The sequence below is a fragment of the Stomoxys calcitrans genome, chromosome 5 (assembly GCF_963082655.1).
Source record: "Stomoxys calcitrans chromosome 5, idStoCalc2.1, whole genome shotgun sequence".
NCBI classification, from domain to species: domain Eukaryota; kingdom Metazoa; phylum Arthropoda; class Insecta; order Diptera; family Muscidae; genus Stomoxys; species Stomoxys calcitrans.
The window spans coordinates 160,878,974-160,903,069 of NC_081556.1; the positions used below are offsets into that span (position 1 = coordinate 160,878,974).

At 37.2% G+C, this 24,096-nt stretch overlaps 3 protein-coding genes across 4 annotated transcripts; 1 reads left to right on the forward strand and 2 right to left on the reverse strand.

Annotated features, from left to right (window-relative positions):
* The first annotated feature begins 961 nt into the window (after positions 1 to 961).
* Positions 962 to 15,026, forward strand: LOC106090158 (endoplasmic reticulum metallopeptidase 1). Its single transcript, XM_013256255.2, has 14 exons — positions 962 to 1,122; positions 1,606 to 2,145; positions 6,005 to 6,512; positions 6,581 to 6,755; positions 6,826 to 6,910; positions 7,433 to 7,553; positions 12,576 to 12,730; positions 12,793 to 13,176; positions 13,236 to 13,416; positions 13,474 to 13,658; positions 13,731 to 13,874; positions 13,934 to 14,036; positions 14,170 to 14,567; positions 14,624 to 15,026. The coding sequence occupies exons 3-14, from the start codon at positions 6,041 to 6,043 to the stop codon at positions 14,789 to 14,791; spliced, it is 2,571 nt and encodes an 856-aa protein (XP_013111709.2). The 5' UTR covers positions 962 to 1,122; positions 1,606 to 2,145; positions 6,005 to 6,040; the 3' UTR covers positions 14,792 to 15,026.
* Positions 14,747 to 18,427, reverse strand: LOC106090159 (trafficking protein particle complex subunit 2-like protein). Of its 2 annotated transcripts, none has more exons than XM_013256257.2 (5): positions 18,265 to 18,427; positions 18,031 to 18,213; positions 17,876 to 17,963; positions 15,270 to 15,349; positions 14,747 to 14,917 (listed from the first exon to the last, which is right to left on the reverse strand). In XM_013256257.2, the coding sequence occupies exons 2-5, from the start codon at positions 18,171 to 18,173 to the stop codon at positions 14,875 to 14,877; spliced, it is 354 nt and encodes a 117-aa protein (XP_013111711.1). In that variant the 5' UTR covers positions 18,174 to 18,213; positions 18,265 to 18,427; the 3' UTR covers positions 14,747 to 14,874. The 2 variants fall into 2 exon arrangements, with proteins under 2 accessions (XP_013111711.1, XP_013111710.1); XM_013256256.2 differs by having other exon boundaries at positions 18,031 to 18,203; positions 18,265 to 18,426.
* Positions 18,428 to 23,010: 4,583 nt separating this feature from the next.
* LOC106084571 (NADH dehydrogenase [ubiquinone] 1 beta subcomplex subunit 7) lies at positions 23,011 to 23,715 on the reverse strand. Its single transcript, XM_013248354.2, has 3 exons — positions 23,642 to 23,715; positions 23,157 to 23,570; positions 23,011 to 23,084 (listed from the first exon to the last, which is right to left on the reverse strand). Exon 2 carries the CDS (start codon positions 23,564 to 23,566, stop codon positions 23,213 to 23,215), a length of 354 nt encoding a protein of 117 aa, XP_013103808.2. The 5' UTR covers positions 23,567 to 23,570; positions 23,642 to 23,715; the 3' UTR covers positions 23,011 to 23,084; positions 23,157 to 23,212.
* Between the last annotated feature and the right edge of the window lie 381 nt (positions 23,716 to 24,096).

A 24,096-nucleotide genomic window follows, 5' to 3' on the forward strand; every position in this document is an offset into this window, starting at 1 on the left:
GTGTTTTGTTATGAATTCCAATAACTGTGCTTGGTATGGCTCAAATCGGTACATAACCTGATATAGCTGCCATAAAAACCGATCTGGGATCTTGACTTCTTGAGCCTCTAGACGGCACAATTCTTATCCGATTTGGCAGAAATGTCTACAACGGCCTCTCTCTTCAACCATCCATCTATAGCTTGATACAGCTCCCATGTAAACCGATCGCCCGATTTTGCTTCTTGAGCCCCTACAAGGCGCAATTCTTATCTCAATGAACTGAAATATTACATAATGACTTCTACAATGTTCAGCATTCAATTCATGAATGGTCCGATTCTGACTATGACTTGATGTTATAATAAATTTGCATAACATCACAACTTTAAACTGTATTTCGATGTAGTGCAACATTCTAATGTTTCAAACAGTCCAATATTTCCATATAATTTTAAAAAACGATTTTATGCATTTAAAAACGGCATTGAACTCTATTACATTTACCATATTAACATGGTTTTAGCGACATAAAGGCCCTAATGTCGACGAGCTGTCACTTTATTGCTCGACTCCCTCTGCTAGGTGCTCATGTTCAGTTCTGGTCGGTTTCACATGGGGTCTCATGTTTTTTTCACACACACATACGTCCGGTGTGTTTGCTGTTTCCCAAAATGATTGTGCTCGCATTTGGGCATGACATATATTGTAGACTTTATATTTTTGAAAGTAATCATTTAAGCGATTTAAACGAAGTCTACACCTCTGTATAATAATAATGAAAACTTTTTCTAAAAAATCTAATTTTAAAGAAAATGCCTAATTGTCTTGTACGGGTCTACTTTTGCTTTTTCAAAAATCACCATAGTCCTTGGTAGAGGTAACCATGGAATATAAAGGGTTTCCAATAGGGACTTGACAGCTTTGAATTTTATTTGTTAACGCACTCTTACACTTATCATCGAACTGTCATTGTGAATTTATTATGTAAACTCAACATTTTCATCATGGTTAAGTAAGCTAAATATGCGTTATTGGTCATGTAAAAATACAGAAATATAACTGTCTGGCGCGGAAGAGCGAACATTGAACAACATTGTAGTATGAAGCTGAAGTCGCATAATAGAAAAAACTATTTCTATGGTAAATTTTATGTATTCCCGTTATCAATAACAAAGATATTTTGGTATATCGCTTGTGATTATCTCCGACTTTTAAAGAGTTCTAATGAGCATTGCTCTTTTCCAACTCAAGTTATTTCATACATAATAAGTACATTGGCGTGAAGATTTGCTTGTACTTATGCCGCATAACTGAAAACTAATTTCACTTATCCGAACTACGCTAAACTGAAAATTACGGATAAGTGGAAGCAAGTTGAGGTTTTTGTAGCTTTGTACTTATTCGGTTTCGACGTACATATATCTTATACTATCCCTTTGAATCGCCCAACTATTTTCCATCAAAATCGGATTCAGATCATATAGATGATGGATCATATAATACAATGCATCTCTTGATTTACGCTTCGGGTTTGTTTACCAAGAAGTGCTAGGTATTATAAAATCTGCACCCCCCCCCCCCCTCCCCCCCCCCCCGAGATTTACCTTTCCTTACTTGTTTTAGCAAATTCTCATGTCTCATTATTTGCTGATCGTCATCATCATTCCAAGACGTCCACCCTATTTGTTTATGCAGTATTTCTCTCGATATCAATGGTATATGAATTTGCATCTGCAATCAAACGCTCAAGTCTACTCTCGCTCTCACACTTGCTGTTCGTTGTGGTTACGCACTCTGATTGGGATTTGTTCTAGTTCATGTGGACGTTATCGTTTTCGTTTTTTGTCGTCATTAACGCTGTGATTCTAGACACGAGAGAGGTCTGTTTTGATAACAACGGATGCTGGCGTTCATGAGTGTTGGATGAAGATTACCGCCAAATAAATCGTTATCGCCCACCTGCAGTGGACTGAATTCCTCGCCGTTTGCCGTGTGAAACAGTTCTGGAGTTCCTAGTCAGAAGCCATACAATTTTGCGGAAACACTACGAACTATACAATTTTGTCTCCAACTATTCAAAGTTACGCAATACAAGTAATGAGCCACGAGTATTGTTTTATGTTGATATATAAAATATAGACCGATTTCCACAACAATTAAGAGGTATGTGTGTATGTATTTATGCTCGATTATTCAATCAATTAGGAAAATAATATTTGTATTTATATAAAATATATTTAGTTTCATATATTAACGATATCTTCAATTACAACTTAAAAATGGCCATAAGCCTCACATACAAAGGCACAGAAAAGTCTACATATGCCACTGAAAAAACTTGTTTTGCAAAACAAATTTTGTAGCTAAAATTGTTGACCATGGTTCCCAGTTAAATATTTAGTTAACATTTTAAGAGTAAACTTTCATCCAAACTACTTTGCTGCCAGTTTACGTAACTGCTATTTATTAAAAGGTATGTAGACATATCAGTGGCACTGTATATTAAGCACGTTTACTCTAGAATAGTTGTGTGCGTCCATTATTGCATATCGATCTTTTATTTCTTTACCTTAAACTACACCCAAAAAAAAATGTGTCACACAGTTTGAAAAAATGTCCGTTGATTCTTTCTCAAAGACAAAATTATAGAAATATTTATGTTTGAAAAAGCACACAGAAGGGACTTTTGCTCTTAATATCGAAGATAATAAACTCGACTAAATTTGTTTAATAAAAATGGAGTTAAACTACGAAAAGAGTTTTAAAAATAGTAGAAAGAAAAGGGTTAATTGCTTTTTTGCTATACTATTATATACTCTACTGTGCTTAATCTTAAATGAAACTTTATAGAGAGAATCATGCATTGTTGGTGTCAATCAATGAAATTGAATTCGCTTAAGTGACATTTTCGCTTAACTGAAAATACCGCTTTATTCAAAAGGTTTTTACGACATTTATGAGGAAGTATGCCATTGTATGACAACCATGTAAAAACTTCGCACCGCGGCACGCCGTTCGAACTCGGCTACAAAAAGGAGGCCCCTTATCATTAAGCTTAAAACTTGCATCACTCAGCTCTCATTAATAAGATGGAATTTTGCCCCTGTTCCTTAATGGAATGTTTATGAGCAAATTTCTACCCATTCGTAGGTCTGTATTCGTCCCTCAAAAGTTAAGATTTTGAAGCGTACAAGTTCTTGAGCTCATAAAGTGCTGGATTTAATTGAAATTTAAAATATTGCTTTGTATAAGGTCTAAGTCAAGTAGTCAAATGGTGGAGACTGCTCTGCACGGGGCTGTGCATAAAATAGAAGAATCCTTCGATGCCAAAACGCACAACCTGGCGGTATGCATTGACATCGAGGGGGCTTTTAACAATGTGCGGACCGACACACTAATCCAATCCTTAGACCAGTACCGGGTGGACCTGGTCCTTAGAGACTGGATAAACCATATGCTTGGGAACAGGTGGAAAATTGTGTGTCCCATGGCATAAATATAAGGGAAAACGTGGCACAAGGCTCGCTACAGGGGGGCATTTTATCGCCATTCCTATGGGTGACCACCATAAATGACCTATTACGAATGCTGACTGAGGAGGGATTTGAACCCGTCTGCTACGACGACAATGTTATAATACTTCTAAGGGGAAAGGATCCGAACGAGCTACGCAGAAGGGCCGAAAGGGTCTTGCATATGGCATATGACAGGGCTAGACCCAGAGGCCTCAATGTTAACTGAAATATGCCTGTTCACGAGGAAGACGTAGACAGAAGATAAATTGGAAATGTCACATTCTGGAACGTGCAGAGAAAGCTCGCAAATGGTGGGTACTATGTAGACGGGCCGTAGGCTCGAAATGGGAATGAATCCGAGGATAGTCCACTGGATCTATAGGTGCGTGATTAGACCAATACTTACATACACCTCAGTAGTTTGGTGGACTGCTATTGAGAAAAAGTGCAACATAAGGACCATACAACACATTCATTGTCTTGGCATAGGCGGCGCGATGAGGACCACGCCCACTAGGGCACTGGAGACTATTTTAGATATCCGACCCATTGACATACACTGGGGCAATGAGACTTAAGGCGATGGGAGAACGGATTGAGGATGGGAGCAGCTCATACCACCGCGGTATAATCGAAGTGACAATAGGAAACCTGGAAGGAAGGGAAGAGGTTTCCGATCGGATATCTGAGATGAACCTTGACACAGTCTTGGATTGATGGAACCCAAGCATTGCCATCTGGAAGATCATGTTACACGGATGGATCAAAGCTACAGGACAGAGTGGGCCTGGGGGTCTACATTGAGAATCCAAGAACTGAGATCTGTTATAGACTGCCTGACCATAATACGGTCCTGCAGGCGGAGATCCGGGCGATCACGGAATGCGTGATGTGGTGTGGTGCTATCACAAGGACGTCGAGTGTGAACATCTTTACCGACAGTAAAATTAGCATAAGGGCAATAACAACCAGGACGGTAAGGTAACGAAAGGTCTTGCATTGTAAGAAGGAGATTAACGCCTTCTCTGAGTATGGAAAAATCCGCATCGTTTGGGTGCCGGACCATAACGGAGTAAGGGAAAATGAAAGGGCAGACGATTTGGCGGTGAAGGCCAGAGGACTGCCATAAATAAACTTGGTTAACCCGAAGCCTTTCCGGTCGACGCAATCCGAGTTAAGGGAGTGGGCGACGAATGCGCATGCAACAATTGTGGAACAGGGAAACGGTCGGTAGGATGGGGAAAATCCTATGGGGGGATTCAGATCGTGAGAAGACGAAGCTATTACTGAAAGGAAGCAAGAAGGAGGTCGGTATAGCTATTGGTATCATAACGGAACACATAGGACTACGAACTCACTTATGTAAAATCGGTACGGCAAGTGATAGCGTGTATAGGGCATGCGGTGAAGATGATGAGACTTTGGAGTATTTCATTTGTCATTGTCCGGCTTTCGCGTCTAGCAGATACCGGCATTTAGGAGACACAATACCAGACATGAATCAGCTAAGGGAAGTGAAATTGAAAACAATAAAGGATTTTGCAAGAAGCACGTAATTCCTTACTTAAAATTTTCTTTTTAGAGGTTACTTTATAGTTTTTACAGAGCACAACGAGCCGATAGGTGTATGTCCATAGTGGCATGTGGCGGATTAATATCTGCACCCTCTTTTCAACTTAATCTAACTCAACCTAAGTCAAATAGTACTGAACTTCTTTTAGTTTATTTTTTCAACATATTACTCAAAAAAAGAGTCCGCCGATTACATTGCTTGAGCTTCTTAAAGGCATCCGAAAGTGTTGTAACTGGTTTTTGTTATATTTACGAGAAATTTTTCTTGAGAGTAACTTTTTGAGTTATTGGCTAGTAATTATTTCACGGTTAGAGCAGTGGCATGTAAGAAGGAAAAGAAGGTATTGAGCTATGCTTGTCTTACACAGTGTCGAATGTATGACTGAATCCATCCTCTGGGGAACCAATCATATTGTTAAAATAAATGATGGATTATGGTAATAGAATAGTGTTCCACGACAGGCAAAATAAATGAAAATATTATGCAGAATATTGTCCAGCGTAGACTATTATAATAAACATTACAATAATTCCATTTCATAGACATTCATCCGATGAGTTTAATGAGAAAAAATTATGCATCTCTGTTATATTTCGGAGTATTTGCCATAGAAAATGCGATCACATCTTCGGTACACCCCAATGCATGAGTATATCTGCAGCTATGATAAACTTGCTGAGGATAAAACATTCATCGAAAGACTATCGTGTTTTTTGATAACAATCGGATATGTGGGCAAAATAATTTAGAACAAAAAGAGTCCATTTCTTTTGTTTAACCGAATTTTGATTTAGTCCGACGGTAGAGTTGGTTCCAAAATCACATCCAGAGCGATGGCGGACAGCGAGAACACAGTTAGTAGTGTTCACTACTAGAACTTGAAATTCCCAGCAAGGATATAACAGCATGGTTTTTGTTTTTGTCTGACTTTTAGGCTGCCTACGATATTTCGGGGGACTCGAACAGCGAGATGTCGCCCACTAAGCTAAAACGTCTGGAGTGGTATTATGCTCCTGCATTCCTACTCTTTTGGTTTGTTCTCTTTGTGGCAGTGGTAATTCCTGTTTATTTTCATTTGCCCACTGCCTTAAGAGTCCTGGACGAGGAGGCCAGGCCAGGAGAATTTATAGCTGAGAGAGCAGAGCGCATACTGTTCGCTTTCGACATGATTGGTCCAAAAGTTGTTGGTAGTTTTGCCAATGAAAATCTCACAGTGCAGTTGCTGCACGATGAAGTGGAACGTATACGCCAGAGTATGAACCATGAACTGTATGACATGGAGGTGGACGTTCAGGTCGTTTCCGGTGCCTATATGCATTGGAGCATGATTAACATGTACCAGGGTCTACAGAATTTTGTGGTGAAACTGAGTAGCAAAAGCTCAACATCCCAAAACTACCTGCTCATCAACAGTCACTTTGACACCAAACCCGGAAGTCCAGGTATATCAACAACAACACCCTCATCAACCATACAGTGATGAGATTAAACCATCAAAAATCTATTGCAGGAACTGGTGACGACGGAGCAATGCTGGTGGTCATGTTGGAAATACTACGAGTAATGGCTACTTCACGCGAGACATTTACTCATCCCATAGTCTTTCTGTTTAATGGTGCCGAGGAAAATCCCTTACAGGCCTCTCATGGATTCATAACTCAACATAAATGGGCACCCAACTGCAGGTAAGTCTCCTGCCACACAGACAAAAGAAAACATGATCCACATCGCCACAATTTTTATTGTTTTCCAAAGGGCTCTCATCAATCTCGACTCTGCTGGCAGTGGACACAAGGAGATTCTTTTTCAATCTGGCCCAAATCATCCTTGGCTGATGAAGGTAAGCCCACGAACGGAAATATTTCCAATTACATGGATTCCTTATTGATACACCCTCATTTATGACTGCCGTTTAAGTGGAATCATTAATTCATTAGATCGTCGTTAGCAGGGCACATAAAGCAATTTCATTGTGACCACTTATCATAGATTTTCTAGGCAAGAATGTCCGCTGCAAACACCATCGTAAAGTAATCACACCTCATTCGTCGGTATGTCGGACGGACACTTTACAAAAGCATGTTGGTTGCCTAACGCGAGTGAATATTTGTGATAAATTCAAACGTTATTAGCTTTTATTTTTATAACGGGTGAGATATCGAAATAATAGAGTCATAAATCGATAAGATATTGATCGCACGACAAATACTTATTTTGATTCGATAATTGCGAATGTTCGTTTTGATTTCCATGTGGTTCTCAAGAGAGAATACCACACACCCATCAAGTCCAGTGCATCGATTATGATAACTTATTATAATTGTTATTTTCTTTATGATTTCATACTTCCGTATCTTTACAGTACTACAATGAATATGCCAAGCGCCCCTTTGCCACCTCGGTGGCTGAAGAACTCTTTCAAGCCAATATTATACCATCGGACACGGATTTTCGCATTTTCCGAGATTATGGTAAAGTTCCCGGTGAGTATAAGAAAAAAGAAAAAAACCGACGAATCAAATTTTCGACATACACTCTATGAGTCGGTTTCACAAAATATGTCGATCAACAGTTGAAGTTTTACAATAGTTTATATATATTAAACTTCTTATTTAACAAGTAATTTGTCAAATCGTAAATGGAGCAACAGCAACACGCAATACTTTTAGAACCCGCAACACCACAGGACGGAGTTTATACCAATTGCACCATTCCATTTATAACACCTCTTAATATAAATAATATAAACACACCCAGAGAAATTGGTCAGTAAAGACAAGAAAAGTGTTTGCTTAGATAACAGAAATTCTATTAAAATAGCAAAGCAGTAATTTTTGCCCATACAGCAAACATTTTATGTTGTTTTCAATTATCAAAAAGTTCAAAGCAGCAAAAAAATTGCATGTTATGTCTTATCGAACTCATTCTTCTGGGTGTAAATGTCCTTTACATTCTTCATCTTCTTCATATTTTTTTGTCGCTCAAGTCATCACAAACGAATAAGTTTCAATGCTCTTGAAACTTACGCAGATACTTGTTCATATTAATTTCGTTCATTGGGGAATTGTAAATGGCTCATGCCGTATTTATGTTCGGATGTGGCCGTCTAATTAGAAATTATCTGATGATAATAACAAACACTGTCTATTGACTGTTCGTAGTTAATCTTGCTGCTATTTCAGCAAATATTTTGCTGTTATAACAAGCTATTCGCAAGTTTAGAATAACAGTCTGACTGCAATTTTCCGATTGTGGACATATTTAAGCGATTATTGTGACCAAAGCATTTATCCACTTTAGAAAAGTGTTGCATTTTTGCATCAGTGGATTGATGAAAATTTGTTGTTGTTGTTGTAGCAGTGCGCTGTGTTCCATCTTTCGTCTGCTTGATTCTGTTGAATATCCAGATCTGGAAGCTCTGCGACTAAGGTGGGGTGCGTCCAAAGGGATCTGGCAAACTTGCAAAATGTATTAATGCAAAGTTTGAATACCGTTCTACTGCGGTATTTAAATTACGTGCGCATACAAAGTACCGAAACAAAGCAACTGTGGGCTTTGTTTACATGTACGATATGAAACATACTGCAACATAATGCAATACAGGGCTTATTTTTATACCCACCACCATAAGTATTCTAACCTAGTCATTCTGTTTGCTAACTATCGGTTCAGATTTGGGTATAGGTCCCATATAAACCGATCTTCCGATTTAACTTCTTGAGCCCTTGGAAGCCGTGTTCCGTTAGGACTTCCAACAACCGTACTAAGTACGGCTCAAATCGGTCTATAATCTGATATAGCTCCCATATAAACCGATCTCCCGATTTGAGTTCTTGAGCCCCTGGAAGCCATTATTTTAGCCCGATTTGGCTAAAATTTTTCACATAGTGTTTTTTGGTCTTTAACCTGATATAGCTCCCATATAAACCGGTCTCGCGATTTGACTTCTTAAGCCCTTACAAGCCACAATTTTCGTCCAATTTTCCCGAAATTTTGCACAGAGTAGGTTTAAAATCGATCTGTAACCTGATTTGGCTCCCACATAGACCGGTCACCCGATTATCCTTGTTCGGTTTGTAAAAGCTTTAAATTTTGCTGGTTTGACAGAAGTTTGGTATGTAGAATGAAATTTTACATAAATCAAAATAATTATGATAAAAACATTTTTACAAGATTATATGGGAATACTAATTATAGAGCATCGACATAAAAGGCCACGATAGCACAAAGGTTATGGATATGACGCTGAACGCCAGGGTTCAAACCAGGCGAGAACATCGGAAAATTTTTCAGCAGTGGTTTTCTCCTCCTAATGCTGGCGTCATTTGTGAGGTACTATGTAATACACACTGCGGCACATCGTTCGGACTCGGCTATAAAAAGGAGGACCCATCATTGAGCTTGAATTTGAATCGGACACCACTCATTGATATGAGAAGTTTGCCCTTGTTCCTTCATGGAAAAATTGCAATTTTCTGAAAACATAACGAATCGATTATCTAAACAAATATTTTTGAATTTTTTAGATAAGTGTCCTTGAAAAACTTAAAAAATTCTGCCCAAAATACCCGCGCAAAGATGGTTTCAAAATCGATAATTTTTAGTAAATTTGCTGCGGAGATCACAAATAGGTGCAAAAAATATTTTGCATGTGTTCAGGGGGCACATGGAGCAAACAAAACATAAACCCAAGTGGGGGACCTAGGCTTTGGAATTTGAGAAATCGAGGTATTTTTCCAAACTTAAAAAAAAATTACCCATTTTGAAGTACATATAGCACCCGTTTAATTTGATATATCTTGTTCAAATTTCAATTACACCGCATCTACAATTTTTCCTCTTCACAAAAAAAAAATTAAGGTATTTAATCATGTGTTTTCAATGACGACTAATCAACAAAAATACTTTTTTTTACCAAAAAATACAAGTTTTCACAATTTTTGATTTCCAAACTGCGGCAATTTCCTTTTTGCGGCAAAGTCGTTGTAAATTTTGTCCCAAAAAATTTACGAACGAAGCAGGTCTTGGTCGAAATTGCGAAAAAATAATTGAAAGTCAAATATCCGCAAAACATGAGAGATAATGTAGACCTCAACTTTTTTGTAGTGATTTTTAAGCACTATGCAGCAAAACAATTTTTTGGAAATCCGTCTGTTGGGTCTACTTGCGAAGATGTGGCAGGCGCAACTAATTTTCAAAATACCGAGTTAACCATTTTTAGGGGCCTTGAGTCTTGGAATTTTGCACACGATATCGCTAACACCTCAGCTCTAACCGTTTCAAATTTCAAAGAAATCTCTCTACCCGCTCTCACATGATATTTTTTTTACTAGTTTTTTCGAAAATAATAAATTTGATGATTATGTATCGCCCAAAAAATATCTTTAAAGGAGACTAGGTATACATGTTTTCTTTTAAATTTATTTTAATAATTCTAAATAAAATAATTCTTAATAAAAATTATAATTGCCCGGTATCTCTTCATTGGTAAAGAAAGGAAAATGGATAAGAATTGCTATCCTATTGGAGCTATATCAGGTTATGGACCGATTCGGATATATATGGTTTGAATGTTGGAAATGTTAAAGTCATTGTCGAATGGGATAAGAATTGCTCCCTTTAGAGCCTCAAGAAGTAAAATCGGGAGATTGGTTTATATGGGAGCTATATCAGGGTTATGGACCAATTCAAGCCATATTTGACACGTATATTGAAGGTTACAGTAGAAGTTGTTGCAGCCAAATAGGATAAAATTGGGTCCAAGATTCAAGGTCGGTTCATGTGGCAGCTATATCAGTTTATGAGCCGATTTAGACCATACTTGACATAGTTGTCAAAATTGGATAATAATTGCGCCCTCTAGAGGCTCAAGAAGTCAAGATCCAAGATCGGTTTATATGGCAGCTACAGAAAGAGATGGACCGATATAGCCCATTTACAATCCCAACCGACCTACACTAATAGGAAATATTTGTGCAAAATTTTAAGCGCTTTCGAAAGTTAGCATGCTTTTGACAGACGGTCGGACACGGCTAAATCGACTTAAAATGTCAAGACGATCAGAAATATATATACATTTGTTGGATCTCGGATCAGTTACAAACGGCATGACAAAACTAATACACCCCCATCCTATGGTGAAGGTTATAAAAAAAACTCCACAGATTAATATTTTTACATAAAAGAGTAACAACAATATGTGATTTTTGTGTAAAAACAGCTCCATATTCGCGAAAATCGATTATTCGTAATGCCTGCGTTCCCGAGCATAACGGATAATCGAGGTCCGACTGTAAATACATTTTCAATTCGTTCCAAATTTTAAACAAAGTAACAAATTCCTTAGTTTAGGTTGGAAGCAGGTTACACTCATGAGGAACTGAAAAAGTGTACGTTGCAGTCATTTCAAGCCTGCATCTGACGGAATAATAATGTGTTGTTCCTTCTTCTTCCATAAAGATTGAATAAAATTCCGTAAATTAAGAGAAAACAGCTGGTTAAATTATATTCTCAGTTCAATTCCCTTTCCCAAAATTTTATCTGCCGCTTTGAATGTGATTTTTTGAAGCATTTTATTATACTTAATGTGATTTTTGTTAGAAAGCTGGTGTACTGAGTTCTTTTTTGGCAAAAAACGACCAGGAACTTATTATCTATTGCCTCTTATGACAAATAATCTAACCTTATCTTTCTAATCTTTCGCGATGGAATAAAAAAGGCAGATATTTTGTCTTCAAAAGCAATCAAAGCAAATCTCAAACCCAAAGATAAATTGTCTCAGTCATGGTCAATTGTGTGTGTATATATGATCTGTAGTAAAATTTACCCTTTGAACCCTTCGAAAACTACAATATTATACTCGTATACAAACCTTTTTTTTAATTTGGGCTGGTTGCAGTTTTATATGGATGGATCACACGAATCAAGTCTGTACAAATTAAAGTAGAGTAGTACGTTGTCTTTACTCTCATAGGATTTATGAGCACGTATCCCTTTCCATCAAACGATTTTTGGGATGCATTTTTTCCGATTTTGTTGTGAGCTTTCGGCTTTTATTCCTATTTTACAAATCTCGCAGACATCGTACATTGCAAATTCGTTCTTTGCAATTTAACCATACTATACAACTCTCTTCCAAATTCTTGGAAGAGTACTTACCGAAAAAAAACTTCTTTCATATTTCGCGGAGAGGTCATAATTCAGGTAATATGTTTATATAGGCAATCTGATGGCTTTAAATTGCAAATCACGGATTGAGAAGACGACTTTTTCTTTGTATTTGTATTTTTGTGAAATTTCTCTACAAGTTCGGACTTGGCCAAAACTTTTGTAGAAAATCATATAGGTCTCTCCAAAAATAGCCCTCAATGGAGAGTTCGCGTTTAGAGTTTTTTATTTTGGCGCTAACACTTGAGTGTATAACTTTCGTTATCATAATACATTTGTTGCGTTTTTGTACTAAGAAATTCAATGACACTCACTGTTTTTTGGTTTCCCATTCCAAGGTCTGGATTTTGCACACAGCTACAATGGATATGTCTATCATACAAAGTACGACAACATCAATGTCATACCCAGGGGAACATTGCAGACGACGGGCGAAAATATACTTAGCCTTGCAAGGGCTCTGGCCAATGCCCCAGAAATGGAAGATACCGAGGTGTGTAGTTTAGAGAATGCAATGTGATGTGGAACTTTGCTTATTTACCATTGCACTTTCAGAAATATGCCGAAGGACATTCGGTGTTCTATGATTTTATGGGCTTGTTCTTTATATATTACACCGAAACGGTTGGTCAAATAATAAATACTTGCGTCTCAGTGGTAGTTCTTATCTGTATAGGCGTATCCATATGGCGAATGGCCGCTGTATCATACATATCGATAGGAAAAGTGATGAGAACCTTTGCTTTGCTGCTGATCCTACACATTTGTGGCTTAGCTTTGGCCATCGGTTTGCCATTGCTGATGGCGGTAATGTTCGATGCCGGCGATCGTTCGTTGACGTGGTTCAGTCACAAATGGCTAACATTCGGTTTGTACATCTGTCCCTCACTGATCGGCATGTGCTTGCCTTCACTGCTTTATTTGAGCTTCAATAGAAATGTAAGTATGAGTACGATTCAAAAACTCTTTGCATGGACTGACTTTGCATGGACTTTTAGGACAAATTGAGAAAATCATTTAAAATCCAGCTGATTATGCATTCCCACGCATTGGTATTGGCGGTCGTCTGCATAGTGTTGACGTTTGTGGGCATGCGTAGCTCTTACCTACTTATGATATCCTTGTTCTTCTACGGTATAGCTGTAATTTTAAATTTGCTATTGACACTGCAGCACAGAGGTGAGTTCATAAGAGTTCATGAAGGGCAGTGGTTTATGAGGGTTTATTCATTTCTAGGAATGCTGTGGTCCGTTTTGGTTGTGCTAAGTCAAATTATGCCTTTCTTGTATTTCGCATATATTTTTCTTGCGTTAAATTCCACCTTAATGCCAATGATGGGTCGATTTGGTTCTTCTCTAAATCCAGATCTTCTGATAGGAGGTCTATGTGCCCTCGGAACTATTTTGTCTATGGGCTTTGTGGTAAGATGTGAATGTAGAAGAATGTCAGCATACACCCACGTCTCTATTTATTTTTTTTTATTTCTTTTGTAGACGCCTATGATCAATTTATTCCGACACTCCAAATCCATTTTGCTTGGTTTGTTGGTAACCACTTTTGTATTTTCAATGATTGCAGTAAGCCCGGTGGGATTTCCATATACCCCCAAGACCAATGTGGGTAGAGTTAATTTTCTCGTAAGTATTTGATCTTTCACGGTCCAAGGGCAGTAGAAATTAATTCAATATTCTTTCAGAATGTCCAAAGGGTATTCTATGAATATGACAGCACAGTCAGTACAAATGAGTCCGGCTATTATTTTGATTTCCAAGATAGACGCATACACTATCCGATCGAAGGTAAAAGGCAGCAATTGCACTTAGCTCATATATATTTCACAGCAGCACAATCGAAAGATATGAAGTCCCATTTGAGCAAATTTGTCTTGTTCTCGCACCACATACTATAACATACATTTCTTCTTCATTATAGAACACGTTGATCTAAGCGAAATGGAAAGTGTTACAGAGGATTGCGATGAATTAATGATGTGTGGCTTGCCTCTCTTCAATCATCGCTGGTTCAAATCCCGTATGAAGGGTTATTGGCTTCCTTCCAAAGAGCCTATAGAAATGCCTGGTACACCAACGTTAAATTTGCTCAATAAAACTTTTGTGAACGGCACCACCAATGTGGTACGTTACAATTTTGAGCTGAGCGGTCCTCCACACATGAGCATATTCCTATTACCTTTGGATGGTGTGGTGGTGGAAGATTGGAGTTTTCTCAAAAACATGCTGCAAGATCGAGTCAAGTATGAACCGCCCTACCACATATACTTTTCATACGGAAAACTATCAACGCCTTTAAACTTTTACTTTGATTTAAAAGTGAGTAGCGGAACACTTTCATTTGCAATTTTACAGTGATTTTTTCCCATCTACAGATCGGTGATAAATCTTTGGACAATCCACTTGTGGAATTAGGAATAGCTGCTCACTATGTAAACTTCGATTTTCCCCGAGGCGAATCCACAAAGGCATTCATAAACAGTTTTCCCGATTACATATTTGTTATGGAATGGCCTAGCTCTTACGAGCGCTATATATTTTAAGTGTTGTGTTAAATAAATACATTCTAAGTTATCAAATAATACACATAGCATTTGTATAGTTTAATCGTAGTTGATGAAACGTCCTAATTTCCACTCATTAGTTTTTGTATGGATCGATCGAATTTCCTGTAAACATATACAAACATTTTAGTGGGAACATGTATGTACGTACATGTATATGTAAATAAAGCAACATTATGCACTGTGTAAAAAAAAAACATTTGGTAAGTTCCAATCATTGTGAAATTATTGAGAAGAGCTCACTTAGATAAACAATTCTAAAACAATTACATTCGGTAGCGACAAATCCAACAGTCATGTGGAAATCGAACCCACACGTGCGCACTAAACGCAGAACTATGTCTTTGGCGGGAAAAAAATAAACAAAAAGTTGCCTTTTTTTGGGGCCATTGTGACTGGACACGTTTGATAATGAACTCAGTGTTTTGTTACACAGCGCTTATTGAATTAAACTTACTTTGAACTTAATGCCTCCCCTGGCAAGAAGAATGGATTACACACTGCGTCTGTGTACAGCATGTGCAGATTGCGAAACATCTGTAAGGAGTAGAATGCACATGAAAACATAATTATATGAGTAATGCACAAACTAATGTGAAATATTCTAGATTAGATTTAAGGAAATGCATGCATGTATATGACGTAAAATATGATCTGAGGCTCTTATCGGAATATTCATTAAGGCGTTGATGATCAAACGTTTTTTTTTCTCGTGAATTCCGTGTTTTTTCATGATATTAAGATACTGGAACCTGCAGCCACTTAATTCCGTTAAAAGTTTTTCTACGATCACTTGATTGGACTTGCCAAGTACGATCATGTGATTAGGCTTGTATTGGATCTGAAAGATTGTTTACCCAATCCGCTCTGGATCGGCTGTCGGAGTATAACTTTTCCCAATGCCAAAGAGGGAATATGGTCTCCAAAAACATCATTCAATCAGCAGCTATTTAGTACTTCTACCACCACATCCACATGAATGTTTATATAGAGGCTCTTTTTTGTACCATTCATGTTCCAGAGTCTATAGAGCCTGAGATTTTAACCACTTTCGGAATATATATATATATATATATATATATATATATATATATATATATATATATATATATATATATATATATATATATATATATATATATATATATATATATATATATATATATATATATATATATATATATATATATATATATATATATATATATATATATATATATATGTATATATTTATATGGGTGCTATATCCAAATCTGAACTGATTTCGAGTCGTAGAAGAATGCGTAGCGCGAAGTTCTGAGAAGATCGGTTGATAATGTGTTTGCAAAGGCTGTAGATGTGAAAGTCGGGCGACATATTTATATAAATGGGAGCCATATCTGAATCTGAACCGATTTCTATTAAATTTACCAATTGTGTCGAGATTCAAAAGTGACCCCCCTTGTGCCAAATTTCTTGATAATCGATACACAAATGCCGAAATATTGCAGTATGAGTTCAAATCGGACAAACATACATCTAAACTGATTTTTTCCAATTTCATTAGGCTTCGTCTCTAGCACAAAAATGATGCCCGTGCAAAATTTGAAGACTATCGGATGAAAATTGCCATCTGACATTTGCAGGCCTTTAGTTTGCTTCCATGCTCTTTTTGTACTTTTAAGAGAATTTTTATTTTCACAATTAAATGATGTTATTTTTTATTAACAAATCCATGATATGATTTTTGAAATAGTTTCGGTTGAGAACATTGAAATAATTTGAAAATAAAGTCGATCAAATTATTGTGCTCATATGAATTTAAAGAATTTACAACCGCAATGTACCTAACAGCTTCTCATAGGCAAAAGAAAAAAACAATTTGAGCTGTCACGAAAAGAAAAAAACTGAAACACACAAACAAATGCGAGTGCATAGAATAATGAATTTTGCGAATAATTATAGTTCGTTCCAAATCAATTTTTTTATTTTTGCACATTTTCAATAAAGATTTGGATACTAATTTAAATAACTTCGAAGTTTATATAATTTGCTTAAGCCTACTACTGACTTCATTCACGGCGAAAATGCTTATTAAATTTATTGAGAATTCCGAGGGATTCTTTTTTTTTGTCAGAACACAAACAACAAGACAACAGCATTGAAATTGAGTCGATTCGGTCTATTTCGTGAGCATTTAATTACATTTGCAATTAAAATTGTGGGAAATTTGTCCTGCTGCAGCGACTTGTGGCTACTATTTTGCCTATACTACTCAGTACCATTTTTACGGAATGCGTTCGCATTATCTTCGTCACCATTTTTTTATAGAGCGTTTTGACAGTTGTTCGTGTGAAAAGTCGATGTCAGTACTAAGTGTTAGTTAAAAAGATAAAAAGGTAATAAGATAATCAACGCTATGAAAAAATTAAAATAATCAATAATCAATAAAAATCTTTCATTCTAGTGATATTCATTTTTATGGTCAACAGCGCATAACTCTCCCCTTTGGTGGACTATAGAGAGAAATATAAAAAAAAAAATCCACCGAGATAGATTTTCGAAGATAGCTCTAATTTCCCTCCAGTTTCCCATGACACCGTGCCCAGAATTCAGTTCAATGTGTCGGCATAAACAACAGATTTCCCTCCGACTCTTCGGTCAGAGAACACGTCAACCACTCCATATATATTTAGTAGCAAATTCGGACAGACTTCGTATCCGAATTCGCATGTTTCTGGCTAATTTTGTACAAACTTCTGACCGAACTCTGACTATATGTGTGGTTGTCTTCCCTCTAAAGAAAGATTTTTGTCCCCGGCTGCAGTAAGTCCATAATAAACTACGGAAACAGCATGTCGCAGTTCGTAAAGCACCATGGCTATTCCGTAGCTGTAGCTCAACTGACGGTGCAAAGTTTACTCGTTTATATGATTTTTGTTGTCAATGTGATGATTTACTTCGTTGATTATTTTTTTGTGTAGCAAACATTTGAGTTAAGAAAACAATGTCTGCTTTATCAAGTTATATCGATGTTCAATACATATTTTTTTCAACTTTTTTTCAATTGCCAATCTTACTTACCGCTCTAACTTCGTTTTCTCTTAGCGCAATGTTTCCAGAGTCAATGACCAAAATAAATTTAATTTTTGTATTAGTTACAAAACCATATCTGTAAGAGCAAAACGGACAACGATCAAAAGAACTGTCAGACAATATAGAACATAAGATTATCGTACATCTTATGCGTTTCGGTTGCATATAGCAGTCCTAAGTAAAGTTCTTTGGTTTCAGGGGTCCCCTTTCCGGTCGTTTGACATTTTTCTTCCACAACGTCTAAGGCGGCATGAACACGGTACTGCAATTCGAGCTCTTTGTCCATGTCTGTCGTGGACAAATATAAAGGGGCATTCTAAAATGAACTGCAACATGTTGGTTGTTGTTTGATTTTTTTAGTTTTTCCTTATACTCACATCCTTTCCAATTATAGAAACACAAACTGCCATAGCCACAACCATTAAGTTAAAAAGTTCAAGTTGTCAGCCTTTTCAAAAACCAATTTCTAAAATCCTTTGGTCAAAATCAGCCTAGGGATCTAAAAGTCAATTTTCGCCTAATCGATTAATCGACTTTTTGTGTAAAGAAGTCGAAGTCGACTTTTGGTGGCTAAAAAAAATCAAATAGTCGATTTTAAAGTAAAGAAGATGTATTTATCAGGTGGCCGCATCAACCCAGCTTAGTGAATTTGATATGTCAACTCATTCTTGAATTCGCCGTACAAATATATAAACTTCAAAATAAATAATTTAAAAATTGTGTTTGGTTCTGTTATGGTTTTTAAACTTAGGATTTATAATGGCAGGCGTCTGGCAACCTCATTCACTATCAGTTTCACTCAGGGTACTTAGGTCTATTGTGACGCCCCCGAAAGATTCAAAAAGCGCAGAAGAACGCTGATTGAACTTACATCAACACAATGCCAGACATGCATGACAAAACGACCAGGAGGTCTGGAGAAGCTCCCTCCTATATGCAATTCAAAGCTATGATAGTCAATAATGGCGAAAGCACTTTTTCATGAAGATAATTTAAACAGGAAAATAGATTTTGTTTAGCCATAATCCTGCACATACTGTCGCAATTTCAGGGCAGTCTCACAATAGGTGCTCAATCATCTGTGACTCCTCCCCCTCATCCCAACAAATCAAGCTTAAGTCCGCCATGTGGCCAGCGCAAGGTCAAAGTCCTGACATTGCAATGGCTTTTAAGGACATTTAGTAGTGAGAGCAGCAGCTCCATCACAGGAGAGGTCCGCTGAATATATCATGCACTCTGAACGTCCACATAACATGATAACAACGTCATCCTCGTACCCAACGAACTATAACTGCCCTTTTCTAATGACCTGAAAATCCGACAGATATCCAAGAGACAAAAGAGACAAAAGGGGGTACACAACCCCTCCTTGTGATTGAGCTCTAATCACAATCTTCCTATTTGAGTCATTTGTTAGCATTCACTTGGTTCCTATCTACGGCTACAATAGCTATTAAAACCTGTCATCATAGTGATTTTGTGGGTTGTTGTTGTTGTTGTAGTCACATTTTAATGTGGAGATAGAGATCCTCGTCAGGCACCTGTAGGTGAATAAGCTCGTTCCGGTCCAAAGGACCGATCGTCCGCGAACAGGGGGGCCATTGGTTATTAAAAGGTGTCAATAACCCGCCTTGTCGTATCGAGCATCATAGGCACTCCGTATTTGTACTAGAGTAGGTGCCGCGTAGCCTCTCACTGAGACTCTCCGCTCGATACCGTTGATTGTCCACAACTGCCGTTGCAGCTACTACGTATGGAGCATTCCACTATCCGCAACCTGTGGACGCGCAGCTAAGCTTCTCGTAACAGCACTGAACACCACACAGATCGGACCTCAATGTTCCAGCCAGTTTTGTGGGTAAAGCCTCACAACAAGTAGAGGAAGCAGAGGAAGAAAATTAAAATTTTGTGCTTAACTTGTGTACAAGTTTTAAGTGGTCTACTCTATCAGTGCCTAAGCTCACCAACATAATGATCATTAAGAGCAGCTCTAATAGCATCGGATAGGTTTAACAAATATGTAGTAGTACTAAAACCTTGTCTAAATCTTTGTTGCGATGCATTTAGCAAACATTTCTTATCGATGTACGATAGCTTAGCATAGACCTTTTAATATTGTGCCCTACAATTTTCGAAATAGCAGGCAAAATGGTTATTGGTCGCAAATTGCTAATCTCAAAAGAATCACGAGCTTTCTGTATAGGAACAACTGTGCCGACTTTTCACGCTTCTGGAAAAACAGAAGTCATAAAAATACTGCTCACCATAACCAGTATTGTATACCTTGATATGTAGGGAAAAAATTTTAAGAAATTTTGCCGAAGACTTTAGCAACTTAAAACCACTCCAAACATTATATTCATAAACACAATCAAACAAAAATTGACTACCATCACAAAATTTAATATATTGGGTTGCCCAAAAAGTAATTGCGGATTTTTCATATAGTCGGCGTTGACAAATTTTTTCACAGCTTGTGACTCTGTAATTGCATTCTTTCTTCTGTCAGTTATCAGCTGTTACTTTTAGCTTGCTTTAGAAAAAAAGTATATTTGATAAAGTTAATTCTAAGTTTTATTAAAAATGCATTTACTTTCTTTTAAAAAATCCGCAATTACTTTTTGGGCAACCCAATAATTGGTTGACAAAATTTTAACACATTTTTTTCCAAAATATTTTGAAAGACAAAATGTTGCTCAGGCCTGGGCCTCCTCGAAATTAATTTTCATTTTAATATTTTATGCTTTGTGTTTTTGGGGGTCCTCGGGGTTTTTCATTTTCTAGAGTAATGTTTATTCTATATCATTTTTTTTTTTTTTGTCACCAACTTACTAACCATTTTGAGTACTTGTTTTTACTTGGAAGTAAAAGATGAATTTATAGTTGAAAACGGCAATGTTGATTAAAATCATTGCCCATTGCTTGAACGCTTGAACACTGGAACAAAAAGCCAAGCAATTCAGTTCATTCGAACCAGAGACGAAGAGACAAAAGTTTATCCAAATGCTAATGCAAATATCATCTGTCTGTCCAACCGGCCCATTAGTTTCGCTTGGATATGTGACGCGTTTGCAGTGGACAAAGAAATGCCTAACAATAGTTGTCTTCCATAATCATACAAATGGCATGCCCCTTATTATTTGACTTATTAAGGCAATGGTTGCAGGTGGAGCATAAAATTAATGACTAAAGTCAATCAACAAAAGAACCAATTGAAGGCGAACTAACCAAATGAACTTCATAGAGAGAAGGTAGGGTAGTGTTTAATTTAATTAAGTTATTGGATTATGATGATAATTACATCCATATATGAAAAATTCATGTGTATAATACCTTACCTACTTATACAACAAGGCTCCAATTTCCAAAGATGGCTGTACCTACTCCAGCTCACCACGCCATGTAGCTATTTTTAATAGAGAGCAAATATACCAATTTGATACCATAGTAAAAGCTGGTACTATATTCATTTTCCGCGGACTACTTTTTTGAGATAATAGATTTTAAAGCAAAAAAAACTTGTTGATTTCGTTCAGTAGGACATTCCCTCATTACTTATGGTAAAATTTTAATAACATTTTCGTAATGTTTCAATAAAGTAAGCGCGAAAAAAGGGGTTTCAACGGAGAAAAATTAATGTAGTACCAGCCATAAGGAATGACACGGCATCTGAAAATCCTTTCTCGCAGAGACACAGTACAAGGTTAAGAACTACCATAGGATTGGCAACCAGGCCAGTAGTTGTAACTTCCACAATGTGATTTCCATGAATCCTCCTTCAGCAACAACCTGGTTGTTGGATTGGTGTTCTGGTGGCATATATCTCGTAGGGTGCTAGCCATATAAGACTCTGTGGCTTCATAATGACTTTGTGTGGAAGCCAGTCGGTGCTACTGTGGGTTATGGATACTAATATGAGCGGATGACACCACTACTTCGGCGGTTGGTCCTTTGGACCGGAACGAGCTTGATCAACTACGGGATCTTGACGAGGATCGCCACCTCCACATGAAAATTTTACCACAACAACAACAACCTATCTAATGCTAATACCAATTTAGGAGTGGTAATATTTCTCTACCTAGAAATGTTAGTTACATTTGAATGTACTCTGAGTTGAGATTGAAAAATCTTTTACATCCATGATCTCAGACTCAGAGGAAAGAGTCGCTTGCGGTGGTTCATATGATGAAGTCGAAGAAGTATGGTATGGAACATATTTAGCAAGGCGCTGTCCCTCCGGATTCTAAGTTGGACATTATGTTCATGTTGGGCCAATTTCATGCCCACCTCAGATAAGTGGTCAGGTCTACTCTCTACCTTTCTAAGAACTTTCAACCTTTAGAACGTTCAAGGCATCGACGTATGCAATAGCAAACAAATGTTGTAAATTTGTACCAAATTCTTGACGCTGCAAATCATTACATGTCTTTCTCTTGCCTTTTTTTGTACATTTCTCCATCTTTCGTATAGTCTGATTTACTTCCTAGGAAAATTTAGAACAGATAGTGTGGGTATTCTAGCTAATTCCGTAGGAAGTAATTCTGAGTCGTTCGGTACACTGTTAACTCCCAAAGTGGTTCTATGTGTAGCTTGTGTTTAATTAACTATAAATGTGTTCTTTGTGGTCAAATTAAATTCTAAGACGTAAATCCTCCAAGGATACCAAAATATACACTTTTTCCAATTTTCGACGCACGTGTTATCGTCATGATATTTCGCTTGTTGCTTTCTTTAATGGATAAAATATTCTCCCTTATAGGGACGGTCTAGTGTATATGGAAGATTTCTAAAAATGCATTTCTTTTCATCACAAATGCCAACATTTCCATTTTTTAAGCTCTAAAATAGCAAATAACCTTTCAATATACACTTTCTATAATTTTACCTATCCAGATTCCTTACTTAATTATGTTAAAGAATGTGCTTGGCGATTGCATTCAACTTCCGCAATGGAGGTAAGGAACTTCACAGGAGTATACTAGAATTGGGTTTCTGCTAGATGTAAGTCAACTCCAAATTTCAAATCCATTAATTCCGGATTTTCGACGACCTACACATTTGATATGAAAATCAATTCATTTTTAATTATTTCTAACTGACCCACAGCGAATAAGAACCAATTTTATAGCTAATAGCGATTTATTATTACACATCTTTTATTTCAACATTTTTTCCAAATAAATTCCAAGAGAACCTGAAAAAAGATTATTTGTGTATGGATTAATTTAAACATGTACATTATGTGGATATGAATTACGAGACAAACCTCCTATTCAAGTTTCCTAGAATCGTATTCAACTACAAATGAGGCTGGACCCCACATTAAGCGGCACCATCCAAACGCTTTTGGCGTTCCAACAATCTTCGCTCACGTTCGTACTCCTTCATACGCAAGACGTAATCTTCGAATTCACATGTCATGTACTCGTGTTTCTCATGATGACACTTGTACAGAAAGGGGAATACATCTGCACGGCAGGAACGATATTTCAGTAATTTATCTGCACAATAATCACGGTCGGCCAATGGCAATTTTGCCGATACCATTTCATCTGTGGTTGCCTTCATAACACGCTCTTTTCGGTTTGGTGCACCCAACAAAGGATCAAAAGTAGGTACACAATCTGGGCCAGGTGTTACGTCGGGACGAACAGCTCGTGCATATGTGGTACCCATTATCCTGCCAATTTGAGAATTTACAAGTTAATAAGTAAGATTTTTATAAAAATTTTATTCAAAGTAAAAAATTACGTAAATTTCAGCTAAAATGCAATGTTTGGAAACACATATGATGAGCGATTGATGGAAAACAGCTGTGAAAATTTTGATTATAAGAGTCATCTAAATATCCGCGTAGAACTTCAACGGCCGAATTTTGCAATACGTTTAACTTTTAAAAATTAAAGCGTCACGGTGCGGTTGTTGTGTTTTGTTTTAGTACCATATATTCATCTACAGGTAGTGGCTGTTGGCCAATAACAAAAAATTGAGCGCACTAGCTGTAAAAAACAGTGAATAGTGCAACTCTGATTTTGAATATGCACTAGTTCGCGCCAGAGGCCACCGTAATGCAGAGGTTACCATGTCCACCTATGATGTCCATCAGAAAAAAATGTTAGCGGTGATTTTCCCCTCCTAATGCTGGCAACATTTGTGAGGTACTATGCCATGTTAAACTTATGCCATGACACACACAAACAAAGAAA

Bases quoted from the DNA above. Each gene is read 5' to 3' on its own strand.
- LOC106090158 (XM_013256255.2), top strand. From the start codon at position 6,041: ATGTCGCCCACTAAGCTAAAACGTCTGGAGTGGTATTATGCTCCTGCA. The intron at 6,911-7,432 runs GTAAGCCCACGA...GTATCTTTACAG, and splicing joins ATCATCCTTGGCTGATGAAG to TACTACAATGAATATGCCAA. The intron at 13,417-13,473 runs GTGAGTTCATAA...ATTCATTTCTAG, and splicing joins ATTGACACTGCAGCACAGAG to GAATGCTGTGGTCCGTTTTG.
- LOC106090159 (XM_013256256.2), bottom strand. From the start codon at position 18,309: ATGGTTGTGGCTATGGCAGTTTGTGTTTCTATAATTGGAAAGGAT. The intron at 15,350-17,875 runs GTAAGTAAGATT...TACTCCTTACAG, and splicing joins GAGAAAACGAAGTTAGAGCG to ATGTTTCGCAATCTGCACAT. The intron at 14,918-15,269 runs GTAAGTTTAATT...ATATGTTTACAG, and splicing joins GGGGAGGCATTAAGTTCAAA to GAAATTCGATCGATCCATAC.
- LOC106084571 (XM_013248354.2), bottom strand. From the start codon at position 23,566: ATGGGTACCACATATGCACGAGCTGTTCGTCCCGACGTAACACCTGGC.